Source organism: Myotis myotis, unplaced genomic scaffold (assembly GCF_014108235.1).
Source record: "Myotis myotis isolate mMyoMyo1 unplaced genomic scaffold, mMyoMyo1.p scaffold_m19_p_9, whole genome shotgun sequence".
NCBI lineage: Eukaryota > Metazoa > Chordata > Mammalia > Chiroptera > Vespertilionidae > Myotis > Myotis myotis.
The window spans coordinates 50,068,298-50,091,050 of NW_023416401.1; the positions used below are offsets into that span (position 1 = coordinate 50,068,298).

Sequence of the window (22,753 nt, forward strand, 5' to 3'; positions counted from 1 at the left end):
TGCTTAACAGGATCAATGATTACAAGAATATTGAGAAATATAAAAAAGAACCAAATTTAAATTCTAGAACTGTAAAATGAAATAAAATTAAGAAATGAATGGATAGATAGATGAAAAAAAAATCAGTGAAGAGGAAATATGGTCAGAAAATAGATTGGAGCACTGAGAGGGAAAAAATATGGAAAATGCAAAAAAAGTTTAAGAGACATGGGACATGGTGAAAGGTCTAACATAGGTACTCCAAGTCTTACAAGAGGGAGAAAGAGAATAGGGAAGAAGTAATATCTGCAGAGACAATGGCTCGGACTTCTCTAAAACCAAAGGTATCAAGCTTCAAACTCATGAAGCAAAATTCATTCAAAGAAAGCTACAAACATATTGTAGAAAAACTACTGAAAACCAGACAATGAGAAAAATCTAAAAAGAGCTGGAAAATGCACACAAACTTCCAAAGAGCAACTATAAGATTAAACAATGGATGCCAGCTGTCTTAAATTTGAGTTTCCCCTAAAAAAACAGAATCTAGAATTTCATAGTTAATCTGGGGGGTGATCCCAGGAAACAGGATCAAGGAATGGGTGAATGAAGTAGGAGAGGAAGAAAAACCAATGTGAGGGGGTCCATTACTGAGGGTGCCACTATAAACAACAGCAGCTTAAACCAGCTGCGACCTCTCAGAGTTATCTACCCAAAGGACAGGAAGCTGGATCTCCCCCATCAGTTGACAACTGACCCCACCCCCCAGGCAAATTAACTTGTACTTCTTGAGGGCCAAGCAAGGCCCAAAGAATCTGCATAAGCCCTGGGGCAGAAGGTGGAAAATCTTGTGGTATGGGCTTGTGGTGGGACAACAGTAATGTGAAGGGAGTCAGAAATAGTATAAATGTAATTTGCCGAAGAAATCAGAGCTGGGCTAAGGGGATATGATGTAAGGGACCAAAGGCATTAGACTGGAAGACAGTAAAACTAAAGGTATGCCTCAGAGATATTGTTGGTTCCAGACCACAGCCATAAAGCAAGTATCACAATAAAGCAGGTCAAATTTTTTGGTTTCCAAGTGCATATAAAAGTTATGTTTACACTATACTGTAGTCTATTAAGTGTGCAATAAATAGCATTATGTATAAAAACACAATGTGCATCCTTAATTAAAAAATACTTTATTGTTAAAAAATGCTAACCACCATCTGAGCCTTCAGCAAGCTAAAATCTTTATGGTGGTGGAGGGTCTTACCTTCAATTTGTACATGACACAATATCTGTGAAGTGCAATAAAATGAGGTAGAGTTTCAAAGTGCTAGCAGAAAATAATTGCCAACCTAGAATTTTATACCCAGGAAAAATGTACATCAAAAATAAAGGCAAAATAAATATTTTTTACAGATAAAAACAAAGTGAGTTCACCACTGGCAGATATGATTATAGGAAATAACTCAAGGTTTCTTCAATTAGATGGAAAATGAACACTGATGGGTAACTAGACACAGGAAGGAATGAAGAACAATGGAAAGGTCAATGCTAAATAAATAAAAAAAGGTTTCATGAGGTTTAAAATATAGACAGAATTAAAATACATGACTGCTATAGTTTGTAAGTTGGGAGAAGATAAGTGAAGTAACTGGAGATCTTCACATGGTATGTGGTACAAGTACAACGAATATCACAGCTTTGTAAGTTAAAGATGTACAATATAATCTCCAGGATAACCAACCACTAGCATAATTGAAAAACAATGTATAATGATCAAGACTAATAAAAGTAAAAAGAATTTAAAAAAAAAAAAAAAGGAGGAAAGGAGAAAACAGAGAAAATACACAACAAATAACAAGCAAATAATAAAATGGTAGAATTATAGCCAACTATTTATCAGTAATTAAAGTAAATGAGATACTGATTTAAAATGCACAGACATCTCTCCTTTTAGGAATTAGATGCTTACTTCACTGTGGGACTCTTCCCGGTGTGCTTCTTATGTATTATGGTGTGCTGTAATACATCTAGAGTGGAGGAAAAAAATTTGTTATACTAAAGGCTTCTGCAAAAGTCCACAACAGGATCATGCAACTAATTTATGTGATATTAACATTGTCGACAGACCTTACAGAGTGCTTTTCAGAGAAAATTCCTTAAAGAATAAATTTTTCAAAAGATACAATAAATGACTGAATTTCCTTAACTATCCTCCAAAACTATGAACGTTTACTAGGAGCATGCCACTGCAAAACTATAACATTCAATTTTAAGCTCCTTTTTTAAACAATTAAAAAAGTGAAGTGCCTCAAATATTAAAAATATACATCTATTAATATAACACACACCCATGTACCCACATCTCAGATGTCTCTATGCCTCTTTTTATTAAGAAACAAAATATCACAGAAGCAACTAAAGGCCCTCTTCCATTCAACTCCCTCTCTCTACCGAGGTGAACTAGTGAAAATATTTCAGCGACTGCCCATATATGTATTGACAAACACATTCAGTGGTGTTACATGTCTGAATATACTATAATTGTTTTAAATGTCATCTAGCATGAATATGAGTATGTCACAATTTACTTATAACTTTATTAACATTTAAAGCATTTGTGTTAATATCCATTTGCTATTACACATAATGGTACCTTGAGAACCTCAGTCCCTGTCCCCTGACACAGGGACAATGTTCACAGAAGTAAAATTGCCGGGCAGTAGCATAAAATTAATTACCTCTAAGTTCACTACACAATGTCAAATTTCTGTCCAAAATAGTTTTGACAATTTATGTTCCCATCAGCAGATGAGAATTCCCATTACTTCATATCCTTGATGTCAGAAAAAAAATGTTTTGCCAATCCAAAGAATGTGAAAGGACATCTCATTGTTTTTATTTTTAAAACTAGAGGCCTGGTGCATGAATTCGTGCACGGTGGGGTTCCTCGGTCTGGTCGGCGATTGGGGTTGTCTTGCCCAGTCCCAGTTGGGGGCTATGGGGGCTGGCCAGCCAGGGAGGGACTGCGGGAGGGCTCCGGAGCATGTATGGTCCTCTCACCCAGACCCCAGCAGCAAGCTAACCTACCGGTTGGAGTGTCTGCCCCTTGGTGGTCAGTGCATGTCATAGCAACTGGTTGAGCAGTCTACCGATTTTATTCATTTTTATTGAATTTATTGGGGTGACATTAATAAAATTATATAGTTTTCAGGTGTACAATTCTATAATATATTATCTGTATATTGTATTATTATTTTTTAATATATTTTTATTGATTAGAGAGAGGAAGGGAGAGGGAGAGATAGAAACATCAATGATGAGAGAGAATCATTGATTGGATGCCTCCTGCATGCCCCCCCCACCCCAACTGGGGATTGAGCCAGCAACTCAGGCACATACTTTGACCAAAAATCGAACTGTGATCTCCTAGTTCATAGGTCAATGCTCAATCACTAAACCACACTGGGCATGCAGGTCATGCTTCACCTTGTCAAGAAAGCCTTCTTATCCCAGATATTAATGTTTAAATATTTAAGCTTTATATCTTACATATTACATTAAGTTTATATGTTACATGTAATTTGTAATTCACATCTAATTACATATATACTAGGGGCCCAGGGCACAAAATTCATGCACTCGGGGGTCGGGAGAGGGGGGTCTCTCGCAGCATCAAGCCCCCGCCGGCACCCACAAGACCCCAGGCCTCGGTGCACGGAGTTGTGGGACCCGCCTCTGCGACGCACTCACAGTGTCAAGTCCCCGCCCACCCACGCACACCTTGCCGTACACGCAGGTCCGCCCACCCACGTGTGCCTGCTGTGCACGCAGCCTCCTAGTGATGGGATGCTACGGCGTGAGGCCATCACCACCACATAGGCTTTTATCATCTAGGGTAGGATTTTTTATTGGAAAGCCTGGATAGTGTATTCTTTCCCTACTTATTTGTAATGCTACCTGTCACATTCCAAGTTTCTATATGTCTGCTTCTCAGCTCCTTAACCTGTTCTAATGGTCTGTTTGTCTATCCCTGTTCTAAAACCAGGAATAAGGACTTATTCCAGTGAATTGACATTTACCTTCTTCTTGACTTGAAGCTTCTGAGCTGTCTTCTTTTAAGTGTTCTAATATCTTGGAAGTCTTCAGAGAAGGTTGTAAATTATCTGTAGGAAGTATTTAATACAATTAACTTTTTAGGAAAATTATGATAAAGAAAACAAATATAATGATTATTTTTCTCCCAGGGAAGGCTAGAGTGGAGTTAGTAACAGAGTACATTTCTACCACATAGAACCTTTAAGAAATAAAATGACATAGCACAAAACACTGGGCTAGGAGTGGGGACCCTGATTCGTGGAGACAGTTCTCCTCATAAAAACCACAGGACTGAAGCAGATGCTTGACATCTGTCAGTCCCCCATCCCCACCCCTACCCTGCATGCTCAAGTGCTTCTCAAACATTTGTAGTGTTATGAAACTTTTTTAAATGTCTAATTTGTTGTGGGTCATTACTTTTATAAAATACAGTAATAATGTTGTGGCAATATCAAAAGAGTAGGTGTCTACTCTCAGTTTCGTTCCTCTATCACAGACCAGTGACAACCATTTGTGGACCAGCACTGACCCACAGAAAACACGGTTAGAGCAATGGATTAGTTCTCCTTTTAAATACAGAAAATACAGCAGGATTCCAGAGTTCAACATTTGAAGTCATTCAGGAATTTAATATTTGTTTTCTCAGTTGTCAGGATGTGGAATGTTGCTCTCTCTCCCACAGGGGATAAAAACGTAAAGCTGTTATTTTTCAAAAGAGCGAGGGTAAATTAACTTTGACAGTAACATGTTCTTTGGTGAAACAGTTTCGACATCCTGACCAGATTGTCCATAATCTCAAAACGTGTACTTTAAGACATTATTTTCACAACAACTTGATATCTTAAAACAAGATCTACCAGCTTCTTTAGCATTCACTGCTCATGTCATTTAAATACTACTAAGCTCTCAAGATGAGTTTTCTGTCATTTATGTATATACTACTCACTTGGGTGAGTTTTCCTGGGCAGCCTATTAAAGCCTGAATTAAAAGTTTAATTTTGTGCACTAATGCCTTTTTAGAACTAATCAGGCATGATTTATAAGTAAGTAGTCAATAAGAAGTACTTAAACTTGGTGTAAGGAGAAAGCACTGATTGTTAAATCTATACACTCTAGAACAGCGGTTCTCAACCTGTGGGTCGCAACCCCTTTGGCGGTCAAACGACCCTTTCACAGGGGTCGCCTAAGACCATCCTGCATATCAGATATTTACATTATGATTCATAACAGTAGCAACATTACAGTTATGAAATAGCAACGAAAATAATTTTATGGTTGGGGTCACAACATGAGGAACTGCATTTAAAGGGCCAGAAGGTTGAGAACCACTGCTCTAGAATGACCAGGATTCTCTTTTTAAAAAGCTATTGTCACCCTAGCTGGTTTGGCTCAGTGGTAAGAGCGTCAGCCTGTGAACTGAAGGGTCCCAGAGTCAAGGACACATGCTGGGTTGCAGGTTCGATCCCCAGTAGGGGGCGTGCAGGAGGCAGCCAATCAATGATTCTCTCTCATCATTGATGTTTCTCTCTCTCTCTCTCTCTCTCTCTCCCCCTTCCTCTCTGATATCAATATATATATTTAAAAGCTATTGTCCCTATTCAGATGTAAATTTAACCATGGAGGTGTTCATCTTCTCTTAGTCTAGTATTCAAGAAGAGTCATTAATTCTAATTGCTACTTATCTGTTTAAAATATTTAAGGCATACATATACACACACAGATGATTCAAAACTTTAAAAATTAACCCATATGTTATAATATCCAATCATATTATTCTTTTACCTCTTTTCCACCTAAAATTGAGAAAACATGTAGTTTCTTTCCCCTTTAAATACAGGAAAATACGACTTTTTTGAAAACAGAAGATTAAAAACACACAACTCAGCTACTTACTATAGTGGCTGCGCTTAAAATTAGCAGAAATTCTCCTAAAGCACACAAAAATGTTACTGGCAAAATATTATTTTTAAAAGGTAACTGAGATAGATGTGTATAAAACTAAACACAAGGCAGACTGTGATGAATGCTGAAACATAAGGGCAAAATCAAACTACAGGAACATAAGAAAAAACTAGAAACTTCATGAGGTAATATTTCAGTTGGGTCTTAAAATAGGTGTGAGTTTAACAGGCTGTGACAAAAGAAGCATATTAAGTTTGGGTGCAGAATGAGCCAGAACACTAGGACAGGAAATGGCAGGTGTATTGAGTGACTGCCCAGCCTTCCAACTCTGAAGGTTTTGAATAGGGGATTAACAATTTGATCTCTGAGATAATCCTGAGATAGGGTAAAGTACAGTGAGAAATTAGAATATAAGAGAAGAGCTAGGCTTTGTATAAAAAAAAAAAAGCCTCACTGACAACAACGAGCTTGGTAAGGAGAGGGTGAAAAGGAAGGAGTCCTTTGTCTGGTGTGGCTTGGCCTTTAAATGACTGCATAGGAAGAGGAAAAACTTTCAGTCTGGGAGGCTGGGAGTTCATCATGGGAATAAGGGACCCAGGGGGAAAGGCGGAGTATAAGAGTATGTTATACATCAAGCAACCAGCACTGTGGCAAGGTCTGAAGGAACCTGGTGATCCTGAATGCCCATGAGTTCAAGAGACTTGTCCCCAGCCTTGGAATCAGTCTGTTTTGTGATAGTAGCTTTTACACATTATTTTCTTTAAAACTGCAGCATAAAATTCACTTAAATCTACCAATGTTTCTTAATTGTAAGCTACTATTCCTTGACATTAACTGAAATGACAACCCCATACAAGATGGCATGGTGAAGCAGGAAACCCAAGCAAGAAAACACCAGACTTCTGCAGAGAAGCAGGATGCTTACTGAGGCTGTGTCGAGGGTCTGAGGATCTGGATTGAAAAAAGCTGTGGACTTTCTGACTCTGGAGAAAAGCTTGTGATGAGGTTGAAAATAGCTGCCTGCATATAAAAAGAAAGGAGATTTGTTAATTTCATCTAATATAAATACAAAAAAGTAACAGTTTAGACTGTAAAGCAAACCTAAGTGTCAGTTTAATTCAGGTATAAAAAAAATAGTTTTCCGCCGAAACCGGTTTGGCTCAGTGGATAGAGCGTCGGCCTGCGGACTGAAGGGTCCCAGACTCGATTCCGGTCAAGGGCATGTGCCTGGGTTGTGGGCATATCCCCAGTGGGAGACGTGCAGGAGGCAGCTGATCGATGTTTCTCTCTCATCGATGTTTCTAACTCTCTATCTCTCTCCCTTCCTCTCTGTAAAAAATCAATAAAATATATTTAAAAAAAAATAGTTTTCCTAAGAAAATGAATATTATTTTCTAATATATTTCCCACAGAAGGAACTGAATAAAAGTTAACAAAACTTATTTGCAAGAATCTAATAAACAGGCTTATTTTTAATTTTGTATAATCTAATGGTAAGGTTTCAATTCTGGCAAAAGGTGTATACTACTTCAGCCTTTTGCCCAAGTGGGCCAGCCTTTCTGCTCAGAAAAAGTACAGTTCTCATAGGTGTGACTTTTCATCTTTTGGTGTATCATGAAAAAAAAACCTTCCTACACTCTGAACACAGGAGGTGCGAAGTCTGGGACGCTAAGAGTCCGGGAAACTATGGAGCGTAGTGGTCAGGTCAGTTCCAAGCATTACTGCTACATCCCAAGGCATGACTAAGCAAGGACTCACTCCAATGTGTATCACACCATGACTCTAGGCAAGGGGTGGGCAAACTTTTTGACTCGAGGGCCACAATGGGTTCTTAAACTGGACCGGAGGGCCGGAACAAAAGCATGGATGGAGTGTTTGTGTGAACTAATATAAATTCAAAGTAAACATCATTACATAAAAGGGTACGGTCTTTTTTTTTTTTTAGTTTTATTCATTTCAAACGGGCCGGATCCGGCTCGCGGGCCGTAGTTTGCCCATGGCTGCTCTAGGCTGTTATCTTTGAAAACCAGAATTCCTCATATTTATTAATACAATTAAAATATTTCAACGGGAGGTCTTCCCTACAAAAGGGACCCTACAAAAAGGGGCAGTTACAGCATAGTCTAATGCAGTGGTTCTCAACCTTCCTAATGCCGCGACCCTTTAATACAGTTCCTCATGGTGTGGTGACCCCCAATTTCATCGTTACAAATTGAACATAATTAAAGCATAGTGATTAATCACAAAAACAGTATGTAATTATATGTGTTTTCCGATGGTCTTAGGCGACCCTTGTGAAAGGGTCATTCGACCCCCAAAGGGGTCGTGACCCACAGGTTGAGAACCGCTGGTCTAATAGAATGTTTACTTACTGATCTGAACACCAGCTCAACTACTGAAAAGCTGAATCATCCTAAACAAGCTTTTCAGCTTCAATTTCCTCATAGGCAATACTACCAATTCTTCAAGGTTATGACACTCAAAAATATATGTAAATTAAACTGTCACCCTGATGCTTAATGTACAAATCCCCTTCCATTGTTTTTGAACACTTTATTTTATTTTTATTTTTTAATATATTTTTATTGATTTCAGAGAGAAAGGGAGAGATAGAAACATCAATGATGACAGAGAATCACTGACTGGCTGCCTCCCGCATGCCCCCTATTGGGGACTGAGCCTGCAACCTAGGCATGTGCCCTTGACCAGAATCGAACCCGGGACCCCTCAGTCCACAGGATGACGCTCTATCCACTGAGCCAAATCAGCCAGGGCTGTTTTTGAAGAGTTTAAATGTCCTTAAAATTTTAATTCTTAAACTCTTTCCCAAGGTTTTTGACCTATCATTCAGATTAATTATAAAGCCATTAAGTTCCACACTAAGATATGACCCTTATGGGCCAAAGTTGCCTTATACTTAAAGCAAACTTGCTTCTTGGCACTCAAAATGTGGAGGTAAATATTCAACAGGAAGACAAATAAAGGAAATAAATGGAAGAAAAGTTGAGATATGAAGTAAGGAGCTAATCTAAATTTCCAGGTCTGAACACATTACCTAAAATTGGGGATTAAAATCCAGATTCAGTGGATTCTCCATTTACATTTACAAACCAGTTGGTCAAAACCATAAGCAGGCACACCTTTGATTCAAGGCTTGAGTTCCAAGAGACAGCTCAAATCCTACCTGCACACACTAATTGCAAATCCACTATGGGAACCACAACCTGAGGTACAGGCCCAGGCTTGAAATCAGGGTACAGACTGAACGCAGGGTGGGCTGTACCAACCTATCTCTACTTCACTTATAAACCCATTACCTATTTCTCATTTGCACTGTCCCCTATCTATTATAACTTCTGTATTTAAGGGACAAATGATACAAATCTAAAATTCACCAACGGAGAATGAAGTATCTAACATTTTAATGGTGTTGAGGTCACAAGCTAGCCATACAAATAAATTAAAAAATGACTCCCCCTCTGGGGGGGAAAAAGAGGTTTCACTGAATATTTGCATATTTTAGAAACAATCATTTCTGATTTCAGAGAGGTAAAGAGAACAAATGATAAAAGAATTAGTTTGGTGTCTTACTGTGAGTCAAGACCTAAACAATATAAGGATAAGACGACCATGTTAAAAAGTGCTCCAGAGAAAGACTCTGTGATCTGCCTCAAGTCCTCTGGACAGCGGTGATGCCGTCTGTGACACTGAGTGCAGCGTTTGGCGAACTATTACCTTAAGATGGGCTCCAGATCAGGATGTCGCCGTTCCTCCCGCTTCAGTGACCCCTGATTCAGGGCTCTCAGGATGGTCTTGTCAAAAGTCTCTGAAGACAGTTCCTTGGGAAGCTGGAAAATAAAAAGAGCATGGTCAGGGTTAAGTTTCTCACCTGCTTGGTAAACCCAGGCAAAGGGGCAAATAAATGCCAACTGCTCAAGAACCACCCCAAAGCAGTTCCTTTTCTAAATCCTCAGGGGGGGGGGGGGGGGGGGGGGGGGGGCATAGGTTTTTCTACTAGGAGACCCACCGTCTGCCCTCCAGACACACCTCGGGGCTTCCCAGGGAGCAGGACACCCAGCAGCATTCAACAAGCTTCTGGAACACACTTGCAAATACCTCACACACCACAGTGAAGTCTCACCCACACCCAACTTCTTCAGTTAAAGGGAACATTTTGCATAGTGAAGCTAGTATTATTTTTATCCTCAAATAGTATTCTGAAAAGTGTTATCTCTGCCTTTAGTTATCACTTTTGTGCCTCCTTTTACCCTGAATCGCTGGTAATGTCTGATTACCCGTGCCAGACACCAAATAAAGAACTGGGTGTGAAAAATGGGGTAAAAACTCTTAATCTAATTTACATTTAAAAAAACAACCCACTAATTAGAGATTTAGTAACCTTTTCCTCAAAGTGATGGAGGTACCCTCAGAGCACTGTATAGGAAATCACACACAAAATCATCACTTGGACAAGAAAATTTTTAAGTTAAAAACAAAATTTTAAGAGAATATATTTAGTAACTACATTATTTTGAAAAGTTTTTAATAAAGTAATTCTATATAAAACTAACTTTCCAAGTCTTTCAAGAATTCAAGGTTTCAAATTTGACTTTTGATAACTAGTCTTTGCTAGCTACTCTTGAATTACTGGCACTTTCCCTAAAATTAAGACTAGAACCATTAACACAATCTCTAAGGAGCCCCAAGAATAGAATAATCTATACAAATGGTCAGTTTACATATTGATTTTAATTGGAAAACCAGAACCCAAAGTAAGTATTCTTCTGACAAATCAGAATTCTGAGTCAACAATTCAGAAATGGAAAATTCAAAGGTAGCAAAAAGTATTGTTAATTTTAGGCACAGTGAGACTGTGGAAGCAAGATGTTATGTGAGAATGAAGTTCTTTCTCATTCATTAACCTGTTGAAGTCAAAGGCTCTGCTGGCATCCCACACACACCACTAACAGGAAGAAATAAGTTCTGAATCTACATATTTGCCAAAGAAATTACTATTCATTTCAATATTTACATTTTTATATTATTCTTAATAGATTTATGACACTAGTCATATATTACCCCATTTTAAATACAATTTCTACTGGATGTGCATACGCAACCAAAGAAAATTAGCATCGTGGATAAGTCTTTTTCCACTACCAATGGCTGAACGCTCTTCTACTACATCCATTTTCAACTGCTCAATGACTGTTCATGCGACCGGGCAGTGTGGATGTGCAGTCATCAGTATTTATAAACTGATCTATTTTCAAGTGGTTTTTATCTTTAATTTTCAGAGACTATTTCCAGTCCTCGAAGAAGGCATATTTGCTAAAAATATAGCTTTCAATCATGTCTCTTCTATTCTAGTCACTGTTTTGGATTTTCTCACCTCTTGGTCTTGGTTCCTGCACACCTAGCCTCCCACCTATGGCACCCTGGCTGGGCCTCAGCATAGCATATGCTCAGAGTGCTGGGAGGTTTACACCTCGTTATCACAAGCTATTCTTTAAAAACACTGAGGCCTAATGGATAACCACCTATAAGACCTCATCATAATATTTTGTGACCCCTTGTTCAGTCATTCAGTCAGCAAATATTCAAACTCCACCTGTCCTAGGTACTGTTTCAGCAGTGTCGGCACGACACTTGGGAGGGTTGTCAGGTGCTAAGGAGAGGCAGGTAAAGGTGGCTGGGAGGACACAATTTGTGGGAAAAAGAATGTGAAAGCACTGGCCTCAAACCCACTCTTCCACATTACAGCAAACTAGAGGTTTGGTTAAACAGCAACTATACAAGTTAGAATTACATGCTGTCAAAAGAACAGCGTTTGCTCTTAACTTTTGTAGACTTTAAAAGGAATGTAAAAAATAAAAATGATATGTAGAAGATTTGAAAGTGTATTTTAAATACACAATTAATTTCTACACATTCACAATATATTGCCAATTATTTCATGTAACTTGATAAGGCATTTGCCCTATTTTAGAAAAATAGTATATTCAAATGTTGCCTAAGCAGGGAGATCATTAATTACCATGATTCTGAAGAATGAATTACTTATTTGGAGCTGTATTTTTTCAAGTAACTAAGGTTTTAGAAAAATTGTGTGATGAACATGAAATGTGTCAAGACAAATAGCAGCTGAAGTGTAGGGCAACCCAGTGGGAGAGAGACTCTGCCCAGGCCCCAGGCCAGGGTCAGTCAGATACTCTCTCAGCACCTGGGGACAGGGAAGTAGCAGCCCCACACTAACTCCCTAAGTAAACAGCCTTGACTGCTGGCAGTGCTGGGCTGCAGGGTATTTCAGCCTTAGCTGTTTATCCCCTGCAAACCACCCTCAGCTCTAGAATTTGGTCATGGAAAGGGCAACAGAAAAAAGGAAATGAAGCACATTGCTCTTTAACCCAAATGAGGCCTGTTTTGGATAAATTTATTCTATGGAGAGAAAAGTCACAAATAAGTAGAAAAGAATGTAAAAGCGCATGTGTGGGCAGGATGGGGTCGCCCTTCCTTATTCCTCAATAGGCTGCTCTAGCCAGGAGCTACCTTCTCCTCCGGGGTACTGAGGAGAAAGTAGCTCATTGAACTACAGTGCTCACACACCTCTCCTTCCACCACTCTTCCTCCCCATGCTGTCTGAGGCTGACATGTCACAGGCATGAGACCTGTGGCAACTGGAAATTAATAACCCCTATCTTTACATGCAGTTAGGTCACCAGCTTGAAGTGGAGTTCTCAGACCTTACCCTAGAGTTAGTTTAAAATAAGCCATAGGGGGAGAAACCAAGATGGTGGCATAGGTAAACACCGGAAATTACTGCTTCCCACCACCACTTCAAAAATACAACTAAAAGACAAAACGGAAATCATCCAGAACCACAGGAAGGCTGGCTGAGTGGAAATTCTACAACTAGAAGGAAAGAGAAAAGCACACTGAGACTCAGAGGAGATGTGGAAGTAAAGTGCAGAGGTACGGAGGCACACGTGGAAAGGGCTGGCAACTGAGGACATGGTTGTCTTTTTCAATCGGGAGGGAATCTCAAGCTCCCAACTGCTCTGAACTCCAGTTTCGGGCAAGTCTCTGGGGACCCAGACTCATAGGGGGAGAAACTGGACTGTCTGGCATTGGGCAGAACTCGAGGGCGGCTTTCTCTCAGAGGTGCTTGCAGCGATTAGATTACCAGGACACTGAGACTCGGGGCCTCTTAGGGTAGGACTGAGGATCAGCTATCGCTGTTAGCTCCGCCCTGTTGATTCCCTGAGACCCCACCTGACCCAAGTTGTGCACAGAGGCTTTTGCATATGAAAGCCCGGGCCCTTTGCAATCTGAGAATTACCTAACAAACTGCAGCTGGGTCAAAGAGACCCAGACCTTCCAAAAGAAGGCCCAAGGTCCCACAGCAGCTTGCACTGCTTCACAGCTGGGCCTCATCTAGGCACTTCCAAACTCCAAACAAAGAAGAGGAATCTGCAGATCTCTCCGTAGCTCCTGCTGGGTAGACTCAGGAAGAGGCTAAATTACCACCTGCTTAGAGATCCAAGAGCCAGTGTACCCAGTGGTCAGAGTGGACCATCCAGATTATAACTCCTCAGATCCATAAGGGACACACTCAGGGGGTAGACTCAGTGAGCACCAAAGCCCCACTGAAGCAAGTCTTGCCCCAGAAGGGTGTCTCCAGCACAGAAGTTCTCCCACGATAACCACAGCTGATTCTCACAGCCAGTTGGCCTGGAGGTCAATTCCTCCCAGTGATACCTACAACAATCAAGGCTTAACTACAACAAGACTGCACAAAGCCCACAAAGGGGTGCAACAAGAGTGTCCACCTCAGGTAATTGGGGAGGCTAAGCCACTGGGCCCTATAGGACACCTAGCACACAAAGCCACTCTATCAACACAGGGAAGCAGCCAAAATGCGGAGACAAAGGAATAGGTCACAAATGACAGAAATGGAGGAAAGCAAACTACAGGATAAAGAGTTCAGAACCACACTTATAAGGTTTTTCAAGAATTTTCTAGAAACCACCGATAAATTTAGTGAGACCCTCAAGAAATCTAGTGAGACCCTCGAGGATATGAAAAAGGACCAACTAGAAATTAAGCATACACTGACTGAAATAAAGAATATTATACAGAGTTCCAACAGCAGACTAGAGGATCCTAAGAATCAAGTCAAAGATTTGAATTACGAAGAAGCAAAAAACACCCAACCGGAAAAACAAAAAGAAAAGAGTATCCAAAAATATGAAGATAGTGTAAGGAGCCTCTGGGACAACTTCAAGTGTACCAACATCCGAATTATGGGGGTGCCAGACGAAGAGAGAGAGCAAGATATTGAGAACCTATTTGAAGAAATAGTGACAGATAACTTCCCCTACCTAGTGAAAGAAATAGACTTACAAGTCCAAGAAGCGCAGAGAACCCCAAACAAAAGGAATCCAAAGAGGACCACACCAAGACACATCATAATTAAAATGCCAAGAGCAAAAGACAAAGAGAGAATCTTAAAAGCAGCAAGAGAAAAACAATCAGTTACCTACAAGGGAGTACCCATACGACTGTCAGCTGATTTCTCAACAGAAACTTTGCAGGCCAGAAGGGAGTGGCAAGAAATATTCAAAGTGATGAATAGCAAGAACCTACAACCAAGATTATTTTACCCAGCAAAGCTATCATTCAGAATTGAAGGTCAGATAAAGAGCTTCACAGATAAGAAAAAGCTAAAGGAGTTCATCACCACCAAACCAGTATTATATGAAATGCTGAAAAGTATCCTTTAAGAGGAGGAGAAGAAGAAAAAGGTAAAGATACAAATTATGAACAACAAATACACATCTATCAACAAGTGAATCTAAAAATCAAGTGAATAAATAATTTGATGAACAGAGTAAACTGGTGAATATAATAGAATCAGGGGCATAGAAAGGGAGTGGACTGACTATTCTCGGGGGGGGGGAGGGGTAAGGGGTGTGGGGGGTGCGGGAAGAGACTGGACAAAAATTGAACACCTATGGATGAGGACAGTGGAGGGGGGTCGGGGTAAGGGCAGAGAGTGGGGTGGGACTGGGTGGAGGGGAGCTATGGGGTAAAAAGAGGAACAACTGTAATAATCTGAACAATAAAGATTTAATAAAAAAAAGAAAAGAAAAAGGTAAAAAATAATAATAAAATAAAATAAGCCATAGGAAAATGGAAATATTCAAGTCATTCCCAGGAGTTCTCACCCAGCAGGACTGACACTGCTGACACAGGGAACTGTGTGCTCCTCAGAACCAGTGCCTCCCGTGCTGCCCACAGCTGTGTAAGATGGAGGCAAAAAGCCTCCTAGCTTTACAAGTAAATAGAGACCCATGTGATCTGAAAGAACAGATTCATGGTGACAAGCACTGTCCTGAAAATTTCATATGCTACTGGTTCAACAACTATGTCACACCTTTACCTAAAAGTTAGTAATTCAATTGGCAATGTTTTCTGCTTCTGGACTTTCTGTTTTATCTCTGTACTAGAGGCCTGATGCACAAAATTGGTGCAAGAGTAGGCCTTCCTTCCCCCAACTGCCGGCACCGGCTTCCCTCGCAGCCCCAGCTTCGTCCAGAAGGTCATCCAGAAGGACGTCCGGTCTAATTAGCATGTTACTCTTTTATTATTACAGATTAATTATAAATTTTAAAACATTTGCTTATTGAGAAACAGTAATTTATTGGTTATCCATTTAAACGTCTTCCCTTATTTTAGTATTTATCTCTACCCACACGCTTTTCAATAAAATAAAATTAGTATAAAAGAAATAGAGAGTTTGAACAAAATGATCTAAGATCCCTTTCACCTCAGCAAGTCTATAAGATGTTCCCAATATACCCTATTCTCAGTGCTTTGGAGAATCTATCCTTGTGGGAGTGGAGGGGGACTTGGAACTCAAAGAAGGAACAAATGGAGATATATTTAAGGAGTCCACAGAGGGAGCTGAAGAGCTGATAGGTCTGAGATCCACAACCAAATGCAAACAAACCTCATCTTATTTTGCAGACACACTCTTTCATAGGATGTACTCCAGCCACCAACATTACACATCTCGGCAAGGAAGTAGGAATAAGGTTCCATTTTTAAAAAATGTTGAAAATCCTTCATTTCCTTATATTCGTAATATAAAGAAAACTTATGTTTAGAATAACATGACGTTTTCTACAGCTAATGTTCATAGAGAGTTCTCCAACCTGTATATATGTATTTTAATTTTCTAGAAATTAATTTTGATGTAAGGGTTTTTGGATTTTGTATATTATGTAAAAATCATTTTAACAGCAAAATCTATACTTTTACCTTCAGTAGAAAATCCTGTAGTTCTTGGTGGGTTTTTGTTACTGTTGTGACTGAAAGATCAGACCAATTTACCTGATTAAAAACAAAACAAAACACAAACATATTATATGGTTATTTCTTAGGCAGAGAAACAACTGGAAAAAAAGCCATGTGTAAAGCAAAGAGCCCTACTTACATTTTATTAAGATTAACAATTAGAAATATAAAGTTAATCTGGCATTGTCGTCATTTCTTCAAAATTATTAAAATTGACAGCACACTGACATGTTCTACTCAAAAAAATTTTAGAAACTCATTTCAAATCACATGATTTTTTTTAAAAAGCTGTCTTTAAAATATGTGACCATATTTTGGTAACTTTTCAGAAAGTAGACCATCTTACATTCCTTTAGTGAAGTTGCAGAACTCTAACATAATGCTTTGAGAGTACAGCTCTATGCCCCAAGAAAGAGAAAAATTTTACCTCCTGGAACTTATGAAATATACATTCTTATGAGAAAAAAACCAGGGCTCACTAGCCCTCTTTGATAATACCATGAAGGGATTTCAACTTTATCTCAATTCTGTAAAATCCTATTAAGGTGGATGGGACAAGTGTGACCAATTTAAAGATGGAGAAACTAAAACTCCAAAAGGCTGATTTACTTAGATTTGACCCTAAGTAACCAAAGAGTCAGAAGTGAAATCTATTAGGCTGCCGTACCTCTTGAATACCTTTAATTCAGTGGATCTAATGGTGGCCCACTAACAATTTCTACTTTACAATTATTTGAGTTAATACTTGAAAAATGCTAATATCTAAGGCTTCTCAACTAATCCTATATAATAGCCTAATATGCTAAGCGTCCGTCTGTTCAACCAAAGTGTAATATGCTAAAGATATGCTAAGGCTGCTCAACCGCTCGCTATGACGTACACTGACCATCAGGGGGCAGACAGTTAACCGGTCGACCAGTCGCTATGATGTGCATTGATCACCAGGGGGCAGATGCTCTGACCGGTAGGTTAGCTTGCTGCTGGTGTATGGCTGATCAGGACTGAGCGAGATGGGCTGGACAGGCCCTGGAGCCCTCCTGCAGCCCCTCCCCGGCTGGCCAACCTCCCACATCCCTTCCCGGCCCTGATCGTGCACTGGTGGTGTCCTTCGGCCTGGCCTGCACCTTCTCGCAATCCAGGGCTCCTCAGGAGATGTCGGAGAGCTGGTGTCACCCCAATCCCACAGGCCAGGCCGAGGGACCCCACTGGTGCACAAATTTGTGCACTGGGCCTCTAGTTGTATCATAATTAATCAGACACTTAAAAATATAGTATGTCCTCACTTAATGTCAACAATAGGTTCTGTGACTTAAATAAAACAATGTATGGTAAGACCAATTTTACCATAGGCTGATATAAAGAAGAGTTAAGTTCCCAGAGCTTCTTATCAATATTAATGAAATAATGTGGTTATTCAAAGACTTACTACACATACAAAGTTTTATCTAGCAACCCCCAAAGCAAATATCCTTATTAACTGACAGATCTTTTAGCTGATTTTTAGTTATTCAAATGTCTGTTGAGCAGCTACTGTGTCAGTCACTGTTTCAGTGAAAGGGATACAGGGATGGACAAGACAGCCGAAGTTGCTGCTGGCTGAGGTCTGAGTCTAGTGTAGGAGACAGATGAAACAATGGCTATATAAGGATTCCCATCAGTGGTCATTGCTCCAAAGAAAATTAGTATGGTGTGGTGCAGGAGCAGGGAGAAGCCCATCATATGGCGCCAAGAAAGACCTCAGAGGAGGGGGCGTCTGAGCCAGTCTGTGTGTTGAAGGGACATCAGCTGTGCCACGGTCTGAGGGTACATCATTCCAGAGCAAGGGGACACAGACCTTAAAGAAGGAGCAATCTTAGAGCTCCAGCAACACAGGAAAGCTGGTGAAATGGAACGAAGACAGCAAAGATCAGCTTATGCCAAGTATTACAAAACTGTCAAGTGAAAAGTGGAGATAAGGACTTGAAATTTTCAAATTGAGGATATTTCTCCCATAGAGCAGAAGCCAGGACTCCGAAATTCTTTGAACAAATGTACTAAGCAAGTTAGATATGGTGGGATGGCAGCAGATGAAGATTCCTACTCTCTACGAGATAATAACCAAAAAGAAAGAAAAAACACAAACCCAAATGTAAGAACCTGTGATGGCAATGTACCTTGGATGAATGAAAAAGCATTCTGTTGGAGGATCAGAAGTGGCTTCATGAGAAAGGTACAGCTAACGTTTGGCAAGCAATACCTTTGGGGAGGAACTGAAGTAGGAAGCACAGAAACGTGGCGTCTTTCCATTTGGTTCAAGGCATGTACAGCCTTAGGAAAGAGGGCTAGACAGGGAAGCCCAAGCAGGGAGGAATAAGGAGATGTGGACAAGGAACCCACGTGACAGTGAACAGGCAAAGGAGACCTGGGCCTAACAGAGCTGGGCTCTAAGGTTAATTAGAGCTGTTTGAAGGACAGAAGGACAGGAGAGCAAGTGGAGCGATAAGAAGATAAGGCCACAAAGGCCAGAGAATAAAACCATCCTGGAGAAAGAAAAAAAGGAGAAAAATATCAAGGAAAATAATGCCAGGAAAAGACAAGGCTTATGATTCTGATTTTGAAAATACTGGTGAAAATGCTTACTTTTACTTTTAAAAGATGTATCTTATACCTTTAATCTAAACTCTGATAATTATTGTCAGAGCAATTTTCATGTGGTGGTACAATTTTTAAAAACTTGGCAAACCATGCAGAACACACTGAAAGCAGTACATCCCCTTAATTTAGACAAAGGTATACATTTGTTTAACTTTTCTAAGTTAGCAAACCTGCTAGAAGTTTTTCCAAAGATCAATGTTCATTCTTTCCAAAAGATTATTTAACATAAAATGAGGCATTTTTTTTGTGGGTGAGAGTAGCTTACTTCAAAGGTGTACTCCCAATATTTGTCAGCCCTTTTTCTCTGGACTCCTTTCAAGATTATCTTCTCAATGTGTACAGCTGAAAGAAAGAAAACATGCTGACTTGTTCTACAGAGACTAGACACACATTTCAATTACCAAATGTGATAAATGCTACACAATTAAGCTATTTATCTTCATCTTAATTACTGCTCTTAAATCATGATTAAGCAAAAAACAAAAAAACACTCAGAAGCATAGCAATGTGCCATCCATCCATGAAGTAATTTTTTCCTATATCCATTCAGCATGCTGAATGTCTAAGCAGCTTTAAGCACTCTGCTAAGCACCAAAGATAAAAAAGATAAAAAATAAAAGGTGCCAGCAGTGAAGATTATTTTTCAAGGTGCTAATCATCAAAACTGTTTGTTATTCCGATTACTACAAAAACAGCACTTTAGATTCATCCAAAAGAAAACGTACTTAAACAACAATGAGGCTGGTAGTAATGAAGATGATAAAGGTTTTAGCGAAGAAATTAGGAAAGTGACTCAACAGACTAGTGTGGTCACTGCTGGATCCAGGGGACAGGAGATGGAGAAGAGAAGGGAAAGATTCACTAAGGCTTAGAGGAAGAAGTTAAATCAGATGAAGCAGAAGATACAAAGTAACAAAAGTGTATAGGAAGAATTAAGGTTGTTATAGATCACGGAAGGTGGGCAATGAGAAAGCAGAAAACATAGACACAGAAATTTGCTGGTAAGCAGACATTCATAATAAACTAAGGAGATCTCATTGCCAGAATTTTGTGACAAGTTTCCAAATATATAGTGTTTGGTGGCCTGCTTCTGGGCCAATTTCCCCTTAGGGGGTGAAAAATGTTGAGGATGGAGACAAAAGAAAATCTCAAAAGCCAGGTGAGAAGCCTGTAACTTCTCAGAACTCCTGCAGCATCATACAGGCCAAAGTGGAAACGGAGGGTCTGCTGCTTTCAAAAGCTTTTCTATTAAATTATGTAAAGAATGATGCTACTAAATAAAAGCCATCTGAACTAATCTGCGTTCAGATATATAAAGCAGCTCTACTTCTGCAAACCGGTGGGCTATGGATAGGGGACAGCTAGGGCATTATGGAACACAGCTATGTCTTCAGCCTTGATTTCAAGTTAAACCTGCCGTGATCTATCAGAATCAGGACGAGAGAACAAAAGAGTATGTGGTGAGGAATGGTCAATAATGTGAGATCCTCCTCCAAGCTTCATACATTAAAACTAAAAAGCATAGATTATAAACATTTGTTTAAAAATTAACTATACACCCTGGCAGGTGTGGCTCAGTAGATAGAGTGTTGGTACACACACCTAAAGGTCTTGGGTTCGATTCCCGGTCAAGGGCACATACCTGGGTTGCAAGTCAGATCCCCAGCTCTAGTTTGGGAGTATGCGGAAGGGAACCAATTGATGTGTGTCTCTCACATAGATGTTTCTTTCTTTCTCTCTCTCTCTTTCTTTCTCTCTCTCTCTCTCCCTCCCTCCCTCCCTCCCTCCCTCCCTCCCTCCCTCCCTCCCTCCCTCCCTCCCTCCCTTCCTCCACTCTCCGCCCTCTCCATTCCTCCCACTCCTCTTTGAAAATCAATGGAAAAAAATATCCTCAGTGAGGGTTAATAAAAATTAAGAATACAAAAAATTATCTCTAGTACTACCTTAACTGTTAGCATTTTGATGTAATCTTTTCAATTTTCTTTTTTTTTTTTAAAGGACCTTCACTGTAAAACCAAACTCCTTTTAGGTGATTCCCATGCTTGGTGGAAGAGTCTATGGCTCAAGCAATTTGATATTCTTGATTAGAAATGTAAACTTTTTATACATTAAACATTTCTACCTATTTTTCCTCTGTAAGGAAAAATGTATTACACCGAAAGGATTATTATTTGGACTAAAAAGAGATAAAATAATGTCAATTCAAAGCTGTGATAACTAGCGTGAATTCTCACCCATCCTTCACTCTTCCAAGGCTGCCAGGTAGCTGTCTAGATTTTCCATTTCACTGTTTCCCTCAACACATGTAATGGACTCCCCAAATGTTAAGAGCATGTCTAAACTCACTTCTTTGCACATGCAAAGTCTTTTCATTCCCCCATCTCCAGCTCTCTTGAAAACTGCATTACTGCAGGAAGAATGGACTTGTAAGAAATTTCTTCTCTCTCTTACAGTGATCTTCTATAAAATTACTTTTTTTTAGTAGACACTGAGCACATCCTACAGATATAGCCCTATAATAAAAACTTTGGGAATATGTTAAGGTTTTTGCCCTCCAAATACATTCAACCAGATTGAAGACAACTGACTGCAAGGGCGGGCCGAGTGCTATGGAGCTATAGCCCAGATGCAGACTCAAACAAGTAGGAGGACTGGCTTTTGAACTAAACCAAGGACCAGCAGGCTTTCTCTACTCCAAAAAGGAGACAGAGAGTAAGAGTGAACCAATGTAAATAGCACTCTGTAATCTTTCCACTTATAGATGCTTTAAGTTAGCCAAAAATACAGCATACCTTCTCGCTGGGTTCTATGAGGTGCCACAGTAAGTCCGTCATGAGGTATTGAGGCGTGTTCTATTAAACTGGCCTCCTTAGCTTGCACATAATCACCGTGAGCAGAGTCATTCTAGATCAGAAAAGGGCCACAAGTTAATTGACTAAGAAGAGTAAATCCTATAAAATAAACCAGATTAAAGTCTTGTACTTTTAGTAGCAACCCTTTTAATAGCAATTTTTAGAGACCAAATAGGTGATTACAAAGTAAAGGCAGAAAGGTGCAAAAAGTCACAGGAGTAAGGAAAAGAATTATCAATATTTATCTTCATTTAACAGCAATATTTTATCAACTACTCACCGTTCCACTTTTCTTGCATATTACCTTTCAGAATTGCCAAAGATAACAATTCTATACCAAAATGAACCAGAATTGAAGCAACATAAGTAAAAGATGGTACCCTTTATGCTAATCCCCCACTACGTAAGGACATTGGTATTTTTTACATTAATTATTGTGCAATTTTTATTCATTACTTGGGTTTAGTGACTATCTAACAAGATGCTTTGTTGGGAAAATGTTTTACAAAAAGTATCAAAAAAACCAAATCGCCCTGACCGGTTTGGCTCAGTGGATAGGGCGTCGGCCTGGGGACTGAAGGGTCCCAGGTTCGATTCCAGTCAGGGGCATGTACCTTGGTTGCGGGCATATCCCCGGTGGGGGGTGTGCAGGAGGCAGCTGATCAATGTTTCTCTCTCATCGATGTTTCTCTCTATCCCTCTCCCTTCCTCTCTGTAAGAAAATCAATAAAATATATTTTTAAAAAAACAAACAAAAAAAAACAAATCTTTCTAAACAAGAATGTGTATAGACAGTGAGTGTATTACTAACGTTAAACCACCTCACGGTAACTAGGTGTTCTAAATCTAATTGCTCAGCCAGTCATCAGTGAACTGGGGTGAGTTTTACTCCTAGGAGAACTGCTGCTTAAAGGAATACAGAGCAGGCTGGTGTACACACA

General features: G+C 39.7%; 1 protein-coding gene across 3 annotated transcripts in view; it reads right to left on the reverse strand.

Moving 5' to 3' along the window:
* ZCCHC2 (zinc finger CCHC-type containing 2) overlaps positions 1 to 22,753 on the reverse strand; it is a 54,036-nt gene that overhangs the window by 18,762 nt on the left and 12,521 nt on the right. For all 3 annotated transcript variants that reach the window (XM_036321178.1, XM_036321177.1, XM_036321179.1), the window contains exons 2-8: positions 21,753 to 21,864; positions 19,226 to 19,302; positions 16,291 to 16,362; positions 9,703 to 9,815; positions 6,893 to 6,987; positions 4,050 to 4,133; positions 1,940 to 1,997 (exon numbers count right to left, since the gene is read on the reverse strand). In XM_036321178.1, the coding sequence (XP_036177071.1) occupies positions 1,940 to 1,997; positions 4,050 to 4,133; positions 6,893 to 6,987; positions 9,703 to 9,815; positions 16,291 to 16,362; positions 19,226 to 19,302; positions 21,753 to 21,864 (611 nt within the window). The remainder of the gene's footprint in view (positions 1 to 1,939; positions 1,998 to 4,049; positions 4,134 to 6,892; positions 6,988 to 9,702; positions 9,816 to 16,290; positions 16,363 to 19,225; positions 19,303 to 21,752; positions 21,865 to 22,753) is intronic.